At 57.0% G+C, this 15,574-nt stretch overlaps 5 protein-coding genes across 5 annotated transcripts; all 5 read left to right on the top strand.

Annotated features, from left to right (window-relative positions):
* Nucleotides 1-1,756: 1,756 nt before the first annotated feature.
* LY79DRAFT_593588 (SCP-like extracellular protein) lies at nt 1,757-2,774 on the top strand (the record flags this gene model as incomplete). The annotated part of the gene is made up of 3 exons (XM_060561576.1): nt 1,757-2,286; nt 2,346-2,650; nt 2,704-2,774. 3 exons carry the CDS (start codon nt 1,757-1,759, stop codon nt 2,772-2,774), a joined length of 906 nt encoding a protein of 301 aa, XP_060409561.1.
* LY79DRAFT_394054 (uncharacterized protein) lies at nt 2,571-3,401 on the top strand. Its single transcript, XM_060552957.1, has 2 exons — nt 2,571-2,650; nt 2,704-3,401. The coding sequence occupies exon 2, from the start codon at nt 2,855-2,857 to the stop codon at nt 3,362-3,364; it is 510 nt and encodes a 169-aa protein (XP_060409560.1). The 5' UTR covers nt 2,571-2,650; nt 2,704-2,854; the 3' UTR covers nt 3,365-3,401.
* A 3,628-nt stretch (nt 3,402-7,029) lies between these two features.
* Nucleotides 7,030-10,035, top strand: LY79DRAFT_567249 (sodium symporter family protein). Its single transcript, XM_060558879.1, has 5 exons — nt 7,030-7,580; nt 7,646-8,055; nt 8,124-8,416; nt 8,492-9,443; nt 9,532-10,035. The coding sequence occupies exons 1-5, from the start codon at nt 7,503-7,505 to the stop codon at nt 9,845-9,847; spliced, it is 2,049 nt and encodes a 682-aa protein (XP_060409559.1). The 5' UTR covers nt 7,030-7,502; the 3' UTR covers nt 9,848-10,035.
* A 495-nt stretch (nt 10,036-10,530) lies between these two features.
* Nucleotides 10,531-12,205, top strand: LY79DRAFT_524747 (serine carboxypeptidase; the record flags this gene model as incomplete). The annotated part of the gene is made up of 3 exons (XM_060555654.1): nt 10,531-10,759; nt 10,821-10,904; nt 10,974-12,205. 3 exons carry the CDS (start codon nt 10,531-10,533, stop codon nt 12,203-12,205), a joined length of 1,545 nt encoding a protein of 514 aa, XP_060409558.1.
* A 1,874-nt stretch (nt 12,206-14,079) lies between these two features.
* Nucleotides 14,080-15,129, top strand: LY79DRAFT_593585 (uncharacterized protein; the record flags this gene model as incomplete). The annotated part of the gene is made up of 1 exon (XM_060561575.1): nt 14,080-15,129. The coding sequence occupies one exon, from the start codon at nt 14,080-14,082 to the stop codon at nt 15,127-15,129; it is 1,050 nt and encodes a 349-aa protein (XP_060409557.1).
* Nucleotides 15,130-15,574: the final 445 nt, after the last annotated feature.

Below are 15,574 nucleotides of genomic sequence, written 5' to 3'. Positions count from 1 at the left end.
CTCAGTCGCAAATGCCCCGAAACCCAAATAGTTCACCTTGTTTTGTGCCACTTTCTTTTCTGGCCCTGTATGGCTTGCTTGTCTCTCCTCCAGATAATTTCCCTTCGTCACTGTTGCCTCCACGACCCCCCTTTGACCCTCGTCACTCTTTCCCCCGCTCTGCTGTCGTTGGGTGCCATCAACACACCTCGTCTGTCAGATACCAGGGTTCACATTGCATTGCCGTCGTCCTCTCCGTCCCTCGTTTGACCGGGCTTCTTCGCAAATACCACGCCTCTCCACGCGCCAAGCTCACACCACCCATCCCTCGATACGGAAGCCTCCACAATCCACAGTCCACAGTCCACAATCCACGTCTACAATCCACGCCCATAGTCCGCTTCCATGCCCGCCTGAGCTCCCGGTCACAAGGCAGAGCAGAAGAAAGAGAAGCAGCCCAGCACTATCCACGGTCCGCCGCGCACACACGCACCGCCGCGCCCCAACCGGCCTCAACAGCACACCTCACTTTCACGCCTAGACTCTTACCAACACCCCGGCCATCCAGCATACCTCGCCCTTGTCGACGCTAGTCTTCGACCGGACTCAGGCTCAAACTCTCGCCCAGTCCCGCAATCCCAGTCGCGCGGGTTTTCGTCCATCTGTCCGTTCCCTTTTAGTAGCTCACCGTCGCCGTCTAGAACGACTAGTCTCTCCCTGCTTCGCCACATCCAAGAGATCACTGATTTCGTTCCTCTTCACACCCCCTTCTTTCCTCCGCCTTGGCCTCGGTCGCCATCGTGTCGTTCTTGACACCGTCCATTCTTTTTAAAAACCAATCACGCCGCCTCCAGGTCGAGACTTTGAATCCCCTCTTTTTCTGCACCCTCAACCTTCCAGGATAGAAGGATAGGCCACCGACATTCCTTTCGGAACAGCGACTTATCTTCACGTTCTCTACCTAACAAGCACCAGCTTCCTGTCATTCCTTCGCAATCGTTCTCAAGAGAGTTCTTTTTCTGTCCAAAAAGAATTTACGAGTTCTTCGTCCGACCTGCCAACTTGAATAACAACAGCGTTGTTCAACCACACTCATTACACATCACCACAAGGTCCTAGACGGAACCGTATCAGCAGTGCTGCATCACCACACACAGCTGGCTCTGAGAACCACATCACGGGTCTATATTTGTCTTGGCCAAGCATTCAACTATTCTCCATCACAACCAGCCTCTGCGCCAAGATCCGCATCTGTGGATTCCAGATTCCGTGAATCATTCCCAGACATCAAGCAACTGCATCAAAAGGTGAGTGGCGCCGAATTTGGCATACCCCCTCCACTTTTCCCGCCATGTCTGCATTCCTTGCGCGTGAATGGCATTGTTTGGGGCGCCATCTTCGAGACAAACGCATGCCAGCACGACTCGGACTACACACTCATGAACAATGGCCTTTGTCCATTGTCTCGCCCATCACGTGTAATTTGACTCACGCAGTCGAACAACGAACTTGATGGACCATCGGGTTGTGTCAGCTGCGGCACGCTACTGGGCTGGGCAATCCAAACATCTCACCCTCCCGCACCCACAAAAGGCATATATGAGGATGATGCCCATCCCGTCTTGCTCGAGATGTCGTATTACCCTGCTTCGCTACACTCTTTTCTCTCATCGGTCGCCAGTCGATCTTCACTCGTGCACAGCATCTTCGCGGGCGAAGCTAATCAACTCTCTAGACCTTCATTTTCATCCACATCAACCTTAACCCGCCCTTCAAAATGAAATCTTCAGTCGTCCTTGCTGCTACTGGCGCCGTCATGGCCATGGGTGCCGCCCTCGATCCCCGTGTCATGAAGACTATGCTGGACATCACCTTTGTAACCGTCACCGTTACCGACGGTATGGAGCCTACTCCTAGCCCTACTTCCTCGACTCCGGCCGTCTTCTACGAGGCTCCCGTCTCCGTTCCCAAAGTCGAGCAGTCGCCTGAGCCTGCGCCCGCGCCCGTGTTCCAGACCATCATCATCTCCAACACCCCCGAGCCCACCCCGACTCCGACCCCGACCCCTACGCCCGAGCCGGTTGTGGCGCCCGTCGTGCCCTCCCCTCCCCCTGCCAAGCCTGTCGTTGTCGAGACTGCGCCGGCTGCCCCTAGCCCCGCTCCTGTTGCTGATGACCTCGAGAGCACCTGCATCGACACTCACAACCTTCACCGCGCCAACCACTCCGCCCCTGCTCTGAGCTGGGACAGCCAACTTGCCAGCTATGCCCTCATCACTGCCAAGACCTGTGTCTTTGAGCACGACATGTAAGTTCGGAGCCAGCATCAGCACCGTCCTCTCTCCACCAGCTACTAACATTGGACAGGTCGGAAGGTGGTGGTGGCTATGGTCAGAACCTTGCCATGTGGGGTGCCACTGGCTCCGAGAATCTCGGCGAGGCCAAGGCTGCCCAGCGTGCCATCACTGATCAATGGTACAACGGCGAGATCAACCTCTACCCCGGCTATGGCCTGCCCAACCTTGACATGTCCAACTTCCTTTCGTGGGGTCATTTCTCCCAGTTGGTCTGGGTTGACTCCACCACTGTCGGCTGCGCCGTAAACTACTGTGCTGCCGGAACCCTGAGCTCTATTGGTAGCTGGTTCACCGTCTGCAACTACAAGTCCCAGGGTCAGTATTCACATCTGGTCTCTGATCTTTATCAACGCGCTAACTCGACCCAGGCAACGTCATCGGTAGCTTCGCTCAGAACGTCCTGCCTCCTCGCGATGCTGCTTCCGTCTACGTTGCTTAAGCGGCGCGACGAGCTGCCGAGTGTTCTTGGGTGAATCCGATGAACTACACTTGCACCCTCTCGTCCAGCCTACTTAAATCATGGCCATGTCTTGGTTTGCGACATGGCCACTGGGTACGAGATCGGATGATCTAGCGAGCCTTTTCTTTCTTTCTTTTTCTTTTCACTTCTATCGCTGTACCTTACTAGGAGATCGCTTGACTTTATCGATCTCCTTGTCTCGTCTCTGGGACCACTTGAATCGGGCCCATGAATGGCATGGATACATTTCTTCATACCAACTTCCATTCGGCACTTGCGCGCAATTGGCAGGCATTTTCCAGTCTTACCTTGGTGGCCAGGAACCTGTTTCGAGGACACTGAACATTGATGATGATGCATTTACGGACCTGGAGTGGAATGAGAAACCTTTTTTTGGGGGGGAGGTTACCAACCCACAACGGAACAGCGATTCTTCTCCAATTCTTGGTCTGGTTGCCGTGGAAATTTCATCGAGGCTTCACTTGAGGACTTTTTTGGTGGATCTGCCAGACGACCGACACACGTTCATGACTCCTTTTGGTTCTTTGTACCTATGGTTCTCTTTTTGACTTGATTTTAGAGTTAGGGAGGCAGTCCAATGTGACCGCGCCATGGTTCTCGCAATTCTTCTGAGAGTTTGGTCCTAGCGGTGATGCCAACTTGAAAACGTTACTTGGGGTGCCCTTCGTTTGTGTGTTTGCTGTCCTTGCCCCTGACATGCAGGAATCCTCGAGTGCTGGACAAGAAAAGTGCGGCCGGACAACCGCAATTGTTTCCTCTCTTCCATTTTCGTGCCGTGTATCGTTGTAAAGTCATGCCGGCTTGGCCGTCGTGTGTAACGTTCGACCCGAAGCGACGATTTGTGTACCGCCATTCAGTTGCGAACGACTTCGTCGAAGCAGCGATAGGCGTGTGGGAACGAACACATGCGGGTTCATATTTCGGAGGGCGCACAATGGCAGAGGCCTCGATCTATATTCAAGAAGAGGCGGCGGTTCGTTGTCTATTCCGGTGAGATGCCCCCCTCGCCCATGCGCACCCGTCACTCAATGGCGCGCGTGTTCTTGTGGAGGTGGTGGTGATTGAGTGTATTATGAAACGAGTGCTGCGGCTCATGGCTGTAAAGCAGGTATGAGTTCAGATGATTGGAGGGGCTAAGAAGGTTGCTGAAGGCGAAGATCGTGGTTCCCAGTCAACCTACGACTTGGCACTGTCGACATAGGGGATGGTTGGACAAGAACGACAGGGGCATGAGATGGAAAGGGAGGATTCGAAGGGACGTCGGGGTTTTCGAGGCTTTTGGAAGTTTGTTGCTGATCGATTAGATGCTAGTACATGGACAAATCCCATAGTAATCTTGAACACACGTATCTTTTCGCTTGAGACCACATACTCTGGAACTTGACTTGCACACTCGTGTGCTTGAATCGGGAGAATGCCCGCGCCACCTGGTCGAATAGCTTGAGGGTCAACGAGAGTTGCCTGGTTCTTCATGTAGGACTATAGCCATGTCTCTGAGTGTGCTTCTGTTTCCATTACGCCACGGATCTCATCACCCTCGGTTTCCACCTAGACTGTTCATCCTCCCAACTGAAAACGTGACCAAAGAACCGCGCCGTGTAGCTTGGCAGCGGCTGAAAGCCGGTCCGTATCAGGGTATGCTGTTTAGTGATCTGCGAGAAAGGGGTGATGAAGTATGATCAACCCATCGGACGACTTTTTGGTCGTTTCTTGTTGGTGCTATACTGCGGTTGGCGCTGCTTCGAGCATGTTCGCACGCCCTTACGATTAATCGCCTGGCAATCGTGGGCTTGTTTCCCCCGTATCTATCGGGTGACTCTGGACGACGTTCTTGGACCCTATGCTTTCCGAGAGCTTGAAATCGTTCGAGTAGATTGAAATGCCATGGCAGAGGCGGAAGATCGGTTGCGGACTTCTGTAGGGCACGTCTACGTCTTCTGGAGGCTCACCGGATCCCTACCCGGGGAGCCGGGCTAAGACACGGCGTGGAGTTCCGGGCCGCAGGCGAGGTTTGGACATGTACTAGAACGAAACTTGGCGGGGCAAAATGGAGGGCGGGGTCATGAAGTTGAGGAAAATTTATGTGACGAACGGGTTCCGGAGTGGACAGATCTCAGACGCTTGAGTCGCTGGCTCTCGCAAGAATGGCATCGTCTCGACCGAGAATCTTTCAACTTCGGGGTTACCATGCTGACTTTACTACACAGAAGTCCGACATTGGATGATAAGCAGACAGGTCTCTCAGATCCCTTCCCCAACCCGGCTATGTTTCCTCCGCCGTCCATCCTCGATCTCGATCTCTGGATGACGGTGCGATTCGTGCCGGATACGACAGTACGACAGAGACCGCGGTCCCGGGCTCCTTGGCTCGGGGGGTTGTTGTGGTGAGCTGCGTCCCCCGGAGCAATCTAGACTTCATCGGCTCGGGTCGACTGACGGGTGTGAAGTCAGGTGCCCATAATCCAGACCGGATGAAGATCAAGACTCTGACAATTGACAGGATTATCACCGCGTTCAAGTTCCGAACCCGCGAATGAGAGCTGACCAAGTGAGGGAAAGAACTCTGATCCACTCCGTCTCACGCAGTCTCGAAATGGACACAAGAAGGGCTCCTACGCGGCATACCCTCTGTGCTTCATTGCACGGCTCATCGGCCAGACTACGGAGCGAGGAATGAACTGAGCAAACACCACTATCGCATGCTTATCAACTTGACGATAGCTGACGAGCGCCGTGTCGAGAAGATGAGAGGCGCACCGTGGATTGGAATTGGGACGCGGGCGGTCTCGTACAGCTACGAGGGACGTCGATGGCCCAGACCGCAGGGCTCTCTCGGGCGTGAGGCTTCTACTATACCATGCGTACGTGATGCATTCGAGTCATATGGCTATTCCGGATATACGTTTTTGCTGTTGCTGCGACGGAAATGGCCGCCAGTGTTATGGCGTGACTGGCACCAAATCAGACTAACAAAGACGTCGATTTACGACCGCAATCCAGTTTCTTACTGTGTGATTGGGACTCACATCTACCGGATTGTCAAGCCATCGCCGCGGCAGACAGCGCTGACATGATAATCATTTGGTTGGCGTGGAGGGCGCGGAACACACACCGAGATTAGGTCGAGATGGGATAGGGTTTGCAAGCCCAGCAGGCGAAAGCAAGTGAGACTCCTCTTTCGCCGTAAGGCGAACTCGTCGAAACGTCCTCCCACAAGCTTATGTGAGCGTGGGAGCAGCAATGTGTGTGACGACCCCACGCTGTGGAATGTATCCGTAGAGATATACCTAGACCGGCTGGCCGATACCGCTCTCGGGCCAAGGGCTCACGGCGGGTCGGCGTTCGTCTTGGTTCTTGTCTTGGAAAAGACTTTACAAAAGCTTGACCATACCATTGCCGAAAGTCGCTGTTGGTCCTCTTCGACAGAGGCTCGATGCCACACGCACGCCACGACCAGGACGAACGTGACAGCCCCGGATCTCAACGTGATTGTGCTTACGATATTGCAGTTTGTCTCTTCTCACATGACTTCCGTACCTCTTCGCCTCTTATCGCCACCGCGTTTCAGGAGACGGCCAGACACCTGGATGACTTGACGGTGACACAAACCCAGGACGAGAAAGGAAGACGACGAGAGGACCACATGCCAAGCTTCTGCGGAGATCTCAATCAAACAATGGTCCGTGCAAAACCCTGTCTCCTCTCCACGCCATCCACACGCGTGGCGTTCTCTTATCTTTGCCCCCTGTCCGTGGTTCGTCCTCTGGACTGATAAACACCGCAAAGATTTGCAACCTCAACTCAGATGGCAAACGGCAACGATATCAAAGGGTGTGACCTAGCCTGGCTGTCGACTCTCTCAATTTTCCCTTATCATTTCTTGGCCGCCGGCCGTCTCCACCCCGGGGTTACCGTGACCGATCCTCGCACCTCTGAGCTCTCTGATGCCATCTGGGGAGTTTATCACAAGCTTTACCCGTTTTTGGCGGCCCCGTCGTATCAAGGCCCCCGTTGGAAATAAAGGACGTTACCCCGAACAAGCATCCGTCTGACACCCGAGTGGCTGCAGATCCCTAAACGTTTGTCCAGAAACGGCTCGATGTCATTGGCTCGGAAGGATGCACACGGCAGCTAGCCGCTACGCCATTTCTATGACTGATTGAATTTCGGCCTTATCTCTGGCCTGCATGCCAGAGGCTTTTTCTTTGGGTGGCTGTCTGACGAGGGATATACCGTTTTGCTTTTCAGAAGCTTCGTATCAACAAGCCTGCGAATTAAGGTGGTTTACAATCTCAGTGTTCTGGGTCTAACCATGCATGCTGCCCCCCTCCCTCTCTCTGATACTACTGTCCCAGCCATCTCACGCCATGGCACGAATCCCAAGCAGTTCGGCGGCGGTATCTCCAGATCTGAGTGGGGGCCAGAACAACGCCTTTGTGCCTATTGAATGAGAGCCCTGACACATGGGACAGGGCGACGGCAGTTGGATCTCCGATAGCCGTAGGTCAGTACTCGGCTGTCGATGCTGCCGCCGGCCAGCTGTCTACCTGTCCGGGGGAACCGAGTGCATACATATAGGTCCGTGAGCCCAGGCCCGTCATGCCGGGATTCAGAGGTCAAGCTCGCAGCTGCTTGCTCCGCCACAGCATACAACCGTAGTCTGATTTCCCGACGAATTGGTCCAAGATGGTAACCGCAGCTCTCAGCCAGGGCGTCGGCTACGGCATTGTCCTCGGCCTGGGCTTGCTATTCGCCATTGGCATGGTAGGCCACATACATCCCTGATGTGCGCCCGATGTTTGTTTAACCGTGTGTTGACCCGGTCACAGATCGCCACCACCTATGTCCTCAAACGATACAACAGGGAGCTGCAGACTTCCGAGAACTTCACCACGGCCGGGAGGACGGTCAAGTCCGGCCTCGTCGGCTCCGCGGTCGTCTCGTCCTGGACATGGGCCGCCACGCTCCTCCAGTCCTCCGGCGTGTGCTACCGGTACGGCGTCTCTGGCCCGTTCTGGTACGCCTCGGGCGCCACCGTCCAGATCCTCCTCTTCGCGACGCTCGCCATTGAGCTCAAGCGCAGGGCGCCCAATGCTCATACGTTCCTCGAGGTCATCAAGGCGAGGTACGGCACGGCCACGCATCTCGTCTTCATCGTTTTCGGCCTGATGACCAACATCCTGGTCACCCTGATGCTCATCGTGGGTGGTGCGGCGACCGTCAACGCGCTCACTGGCATGTAAGTCGTGGCAGTCCGGTCCAGATTGTCGGCGAGGGGGTTGTTGGCTGAACCCTTGAACTTCACAGGCACACCGTCGCCGCGATTTACCTGCTTCCCGTCGGTGTTGTCGCCTACACGCTTGTCGGCGGACTGAAAGCGACCTTCCTCACCGATTGGGTCCACACCTTCATCCTGCTCATCATCATCATCATCTTCTCTTTGACGACGTACGCCAACTCCGACGTGCTCGGCAGCCCGTCCAAAGTCTACGACCTCCTCGTCGACGCTGCCCTCAGACACCCCGTCTCGGGCAACGCCGAGGGCTCGTACCTGACGATGAGGTCGCAGGGCGGCGTCGAGTTCTTCGTCATCAACATCGGTGAGTGCTCCCGGGTCCTTCCTGGCCTACACTGCCGCCGTTTCGGGTGTTCCCGAGGTTTTCTAACGTGAACAGTGGGCAACTTTGGCACCGTCTTCCTGGACAACGGCTACTACAACAAGGCCATCGCCGCGTCTCCCGTCCACGCTCTCCCCGGCTACATCCTCGGCGGCCTCTCGTGGTTCGCCATCCCCTGGTTGACGGCCACGACCATGGGCCTCTCGGCCCTGGCCCTCGAGTCGAGCCCGCGCTTCCCGACCTTCCCCGACCGCATGACCGACGCCGAGGTTTCCGCCGGCCTGGCCCTCCCCTACGCCGCTGTCGCTCTCCTCGGCAAGGGCGGCGCCGCGGCGACCCTGCTGATGATCTTCATGGCCGTCACCTCCGCCTCGTCCGCCGAGCTCATCGCCGTGTCCTCCATCTTCACCTACGACATCTACCGGACCTACTTCAAGCCCGACGCCAGCGGCAAGCGCCTCATCTACATGTCCCACGTCGTCGTCGTCGTGTACGCCATCGTCATCAGCTCCGTCTCCGTGGGCCTCTACTACAACGGCATCTCCATGGGATACCTCTACCTGCTCATGGGCGTCCTCATCTCCGCCGCCGTGCTCCCTGCCACCCTGACCCTCGTCTGGAAGGGCCAGAACAAGTGGGCGGCGACGCTCTCGCCCATCGTCGGCACCATCTTCGCCATCATCGGCTGGCTCGTCACTGCCAAGAAGACGTGCGGCGTCCTCGACGTGGCGTGCACGGGCTCCAACAGCCCGATGCTGGCCGGCAACGTCATTGCCCTGCTCTCCCCGGTTGTGCTGATCCCCGTCTTCACGCTGGCCTTTGGCATCGACAAGTACGACTGGAAGTCGATGATGGCGATCCGTAGGGGCGACGACCACGACCTGGCCAGCGCGGCCGGCCTGGATCTGGAGGAAGTCACGGGACACCACGAGTCGCAGGCGGACTTTGAGCGGGAGCAGGCCATGTTGTCTCGCGCGTTCAAGATATCCGTCTCCATGACGGTGTTCATGTAAGTTGCCGATGCCGGATCTGCTTCCTTTTTTTTTTTCTTTCTTTTTTTCTCTCTCCGTTGATGAGGGATGCTAACCGTGGACTAGGACCATTGCGATGCTCATCCTGTGGCCGATGCCCATGTACGGCTCCGGCTACATCTTTAGCAAGCCCTTCTTCACCGGCTGGGTCGTGGTTGGCATCCTCTGGATCTTCTGCTCCTTTTTCGCCGTCGGCCTGTATCCCATCTTTGAGGGCCGCGCGACGCTCATCCACACCGTAACGTCGATGGTGTCCGGCAAGAAGCCGACGCGGCACAGCACCACCGTCACGCACGCCGAGCAGGAGGTCACGGAGAAGACGAGCCCCGGCACCGTCACACCGGAGAATAAGGACGGAGGCAAGGAGACGATCTCGTCGTGATTGACTAGAGAGACTGTGTGAGAAACGGCTCGATAAATGATGCTTGCATGACTGATGGAGAGAGAGGGGGGGAATGTCGTGGTTCGGAGTCGTGGTTGCACTATACCCTCGTTTACATACCAATTGTTCAAGAGAAAACGATATCCAGGATTTTTAGGGAAGTAATAGGAAAATCAAAAGCAAGGAGTACTGAATGCCTTGGAGTAAACCGGACATTTCTTCAGCACGCCATCGAAGCGCCCGTGTTTCTTGCTTATGGATGCAGGTGGTGTAGCCTCCCCCTGCTATCGCCCTGCAATCCATGGACCCTCGATTTTCCTAGGTGATTGCTAGACCAATAATGCGTACCTATGCCAATGGATGTGTAGAGTATGCATTGTGAAGAGATAATGGCGAGGCTTACGAATACATGCTCGCTCGGTCTCACGGTGCCGACACGGGGGTTTAGAGACTCCGCTTGGTCCGCGGCCTTCCTGATCGGGACACTGTGCCCCCCCCCCCCCATCCTACCTAAACCTTCAAAGCTCCCACTATAAAACGTCCGCTAAGGGTGCTTAAGTCTCATCCTGACATCGACATCTTCATTGTTTCATCAGCACAGCGGCTCGCTTTGCCGCTTTTCATCGGTTGACTGTATAATTTATCCTCTGAGACCCCAATCGGAGGAGAAAGCCACGCAGAATATGGTCCAGCTCACGTCCCTGGCGGTCTCCGGGCTCGCTCTGTTTACCGGACTCGCGTCCGCAGTCGCGACGCAGAAGGACTTCGAGTCGCCCGAGTTCACCACCTTTTCGGTCCCCGAACACCCGCACCACGCGATCCGTATCAAGGAGCAGAGTGACGAAATCTGCGATGCGGGCTCGAGGCAATGGACCGGCTGGCTGGACACGGGCGGAAAGCATCTGTTCTTTTGTAAGTGGCTGCGTCGCACGGCAGTACCGGACCCCCGTTACTAAAAAACCACCTTTGATAGGGTACTTTGAGAGTCTGAACGATCCGGAGAAGGATCCTCTCAGCCTGTGGATGACGGGCGGCCCAGGTGGCAGCGGCCTCGTTGGTACGTAAACATTCATGTCACCGACTTGGTTCTCAATGGCAGAGGGGCTCGACCTGACCCGACGACTAGGCCTCATGCTCGAATTGGGGCCCTGCCTGATCAACGACAACGGCACGGGCACCGTTCACAACCCTTATGCCTGGAACAGCAACTCGTCCATGATCTTTGTCGACCAGCCCGCCGGTACGGGGCTCTCCTACTTCGACAAGGGCGTCACACCTCCCGCGACGTCCTATACGGCCGCCGAGGACATGAACATCTTCCTCCGCATCTTCTACAAGGCCTTCCCGCACCTGGCCACCCGGCCCTTCCACATCGTCGGCGAGAGCTACGGCGGCCACTACATCCCGACGCTCGCCGCCGAGATCGTGCGCTACAACACCGGGTCCCCGGCCCCCGACTTCAAGGTCCCGCTGGCGTCCGTGATGATCGGCAACGGCTTCGTCTCGCCCGCCGACACGACCTGGGGCTTCTACGACACGCTGTGCACGACGAAGCCCGGCGTGCCCGAGCCCGTCTTCAACGCCAGCAGCTGCGCCAAGATTGCCGACGCGCTGCCGCGGTGCATGTACCTCCAGGAGGCGTGCTACAAGTACCCGGACCCCATCATCTGCCACGCCGCAGGCGACTTCTGCTTCCAGAGCATCGAAGTGCTGTATTACCAGGACGTCAAGCCGGGCGGGCGGAACCCGTACGACATCACGCGGCCGTGCGAGACGGAGACCATCTGCTACGGCGCCGGCGTGGGCATCGAGGCATACATGAACTCGGGCCGGATCCGGGCCGCGCTCGAGATCCCCGCGGGGGTTGGCCGGAACTTCAGCCTCATCTCGTGGGACACCAACCGCGCGTTCGAGCTCGCGGGCGACACGGCCGTCCCCACCGAGGCGGAGGTTAAGTACATCCTCGAGTCGGGCGTCGACGTGCTCGTCTACAACGGCGACCTCGACCTCGCGTGCAACACGGCGGGCAACGTCCGGTGGACCAACAAGCTGTCGTGGGCCGGACAGGTCGAGTTCAACGCCAAGGAGTTCGAGCCCTGGTTCGCGGTCAAGGGCGGCGAGAGGGTGCGCGGGGGCAAGTGGAAGCAGGTGACGAAGCCGACGAGGGGCGGCAAAGAGACGCGCTTCACTTTCGTGACAATCGATGGATCAGGACACATGGTGCCGCTGGACCAGCCCGAAGTCGGGCTGGAGATGGTGAGGAACTGGCTGTACGGTGATTTCGGCAAGGCTGCCGAGGGTGGTGTCGAGGTCAAGCTGGCCGGGAACGAGGAGCAGTTTGTGTCGTTGGAGTTGTGAAAAGGGGCGGAGAGTAAACCGGCCACACTCGATGACCTGGGGTCGGCGGTGGGAAGTCGTCTTTTTGACGAAACAGCTAACTAAACCGAATAGGCGCGGAAATAGCACCCGTTATCTCGGGACTGCCGTACGGAGTAAGTACACTGATACAGATTTAGCATGCCGCTCAAGTTGTCGCCGGATTCATCGGCGAACGGCGATCGGCAGCGAAATTACAAACTACATCTTGATACGCAAGTGCACTGAGCTCGCTGATTCGTAATGCGGGGAGACTTGAACAGCCGTTCAAGGGGTGGGTGGTGGGCTCTGACTTGTTGAGGGATTCGAAGGAGCGGGATACCGGTTGATTCAGCGGGCACTCGCTCGTTCAGCATCCCGCATTCCACGAGGTGCGGAAACGAGGGGCGAAGCCAACTATATCGAATACCAAACGGCATCGACGGACCACTGGTTCGATGCCATGACGATGGCGGAGCATTGAACGCACCAGGGCTGTCTCGGTTGTCCTACAAAGCGGACGGACTGCTTCAATCCCACCGAACACTCCACCGTTGCATCACCTAGGCGAGAACAAGACGGCTATTCGAAGATGCATTCAATTTGATGACCACACTCCTGGATGGCCTGGACTCCAGAGCCGAAGCCAACTAGGGAGCCTTGGACTGAAGAGCTAGTGTCTGAGTTGCTTTGCCTGAGTTTGCGTCTCGGAGACGACCTTCACTCACACTCGGATAGTGTCAGGCACCGCCACCGCCCCCTTCAGACTAAACCAGAGCAGACTACTGTACTGGCTGACTGCATCCAGCGATAGGTTTTTATAGCAGCAAGAGGCTGCACAGTGATAGCAACGTGGTACAGCTTCTGCTGAAACCTAACTAGTCCGACGGATGTGTCCACGCCCCGCAAGCCGGACCCTGGTTCGGTACCCCTGCCGAAGGATCGCGGTCGCATCGACGAGACTCGGCAGCACCTCTCAGCGCCTGTAGAACAATGGGGATTTGCTTGGCCCCTAATTTGAGCCCCGTCCCACAACAGTGCCGCATTCCCGTTGTATGCTTTTTCCTGCTGCCTGGTGTGTGTCCCTGGGAGATTTGAGAGATACCTAGTGTACGGATACCTAGGTGCCTACCGTATCCTCTCATTAAATGCAAGATCCGCACGGGCCACGGGCTGCTGGAAAGGGGTAAGCGGGCTGGCAGAAACAGGGATCTAGATGTAGCAAATGCAAGGCGTCATTTACGTCAGCAGCGAGTTAGGTGGCAAGGGTTAGGGTTACATGGGTTAGTGGGTGGCTAGGCTGGCTGACCGCCTTTCGAAATAGGCTTAATCTGTGGTCTGTGCGCATTTTGCATTTGATGAGAGGATACGGTAGTATTCGTACACTCCGGACACATACAGAGCATCCCTACATGGCCTCCCCGACTGGCTGGCCGAGTGTCTCTCTTTTTGTCTCGCGTGACGGGACAACAGATATGGGGGCTCAGCGGCCAAGGTGTTGGATTGGAATTTGGAACAGTAAGTGGTCGGCGCGAGTTCGTCGTGGGCCCCCCCCTAGACGGCGTGAGCTGGAAGGATCCTGTGCTTCCCATGTCCCCCTGCTTATCCTGCTCCGAATCCTCTCTTTTTCTCTCTTTTTGCCCTTCTACACTGCGCCGGCGTCTAGAGTTGTTGTCTTGACTTGCTGCGGACAGCCTCATCATCGCAGAACTTGTTTGTCTTGGCGTGACATCCCGTACCCTGGTAATACTGGATACGCCTCTTACACGAGAGCCTCATTCCTACTAATACATCCCCCACCACCAAACGGCCCCCGATCCCTTCGCCTTCGCAGGTCCTTTCACAGCCTACGCATACAGACTCGCTCGCTCTCGAAGATGGCGTCAACAAAAACGACGTACATCGCGTCAACATTTCCGGAAAACCCCCTCCCGACCGCCAACTTCTCACCGCCCGCGGCCTCGTGCTCCGGCATCTACCTCACAAACAATGTGTACGCCATCGACAACGACAACAAATGTCTGCCCGACAAGTTCAACGGCGCCAGCACCGCCTTCTACTCCCCCGGAACCGCCTGCCCGACGGGCTACACTGCCCAGCCGCAGTGCTCGCGCAACGGCGGCGTCCGCTCCATCACCACCGTCACTTGCTGCCCCTACCGCGGCGATATGACACTGTCCTGCGTCGAGGACGACATGACGCTCGCGGGTGTCTGGGAGACGCAGTTCTGCACCTGGATGGCTGGCCCCGCCACCGTCGTCGACATCACGCGGACGGACGACGGCAAGGTGGCCACGCAGGCTGTGACGATGAAGAACCGGGACGGCGTAAACGCGTGGGGTATCAGGATGGTGTACCAGGCGAGCGACCTCGTGCCCCAGACGACATCGTCGGCGACGACCGACACGACGGGCACGGGAACCGCGACGGACACGAGAACCGCGACGGACACGAGAACCGCGACGGGCACGGGAACCGCGACGGGAGCGGGTCCCACCGCCACCAGCGGCGACAGCGGTGACGGAGGCTTGGGCATCGGCTCCATCATCGGCATCGCGGTCGTCGTGCCAGTCGTCCTGGTCGCGGCGCTCGTGGGCCTATTCTTGTGGTGGAGGCGGCGGAGACACCAGTACGCGGGCGTGAAGCCCGTCGACGCGACACCAACGGCGCCCGAGATGGACGGGCAGTCGCCGATGAGCAGCGCGTACGCTTACCAGCACCAGCACCAGCATCCACCGCCAGTGCAAGAGATGACGGGGACGAGCGTCGGGGAGTACTACAACAACAGCAACGACAAGGTGTTGACAAACCCGGGGGCGGGAGGAGGCCACACACAGTTCAAGGGGTGGACGGAACCGGCGCATGTAGCAGAGCTGGGGACCGGGGATGGGCCGACGGAGCTGCCCGCGGATAACGTTCGGAGGTAGCAGGAGGGGGAGGGGGGGCGCTGAGTGGTTAGACGACGGCGAAAGACGGGCTGCGAGATGCTAAAGAAGGTAGAGAGGGAGAGGGAGGGCGGCGTAATGAAGAGGAAATGCTTGGGAGTTGGATATATCACTGCCGTCGGAGGCCTCATTTCACACTAGCGTGGATGGCGTTATGATGCCCATTTTCATCGAGAGGCGCAACACTATCAAGACGGGGTTGCCGATGCAGACCATTCGGCCGCGATATTCGTACACATTAACTTCTGATTTTATAAAGAGCGTATGAATCCAAAAGAAGCCTAGATATCTGCCGAATGCGTAGCTGCACTTCCACTACTGGCAACCTTAGCGATGCAAGAAGTGCCTGCTGGTGACCGTGTCTCATGAACGCAGAAGAAGCCTGCAGAAGGATGTAACATGATTGATGTGGATAGGAAACCCCGTA

This window comes from Colletotrichum navitas (genome assembly GCF_030913465.1).
Source record: "Colletotrichum navitas strain CBS 125086 chromosome Unknown LY79scaffold_82, whole genome shotgun sequence".
Lineage (NCBI taxonomy): Eukaryota > Fungi > Ascomycota > Sordariomycetes > Glomerellales > Glomerellaceae > Colletotrichum > Colletotrichum navitas.
This window is presented reverse-complemented; position numbering and strand designations above follow the sequence as displayed.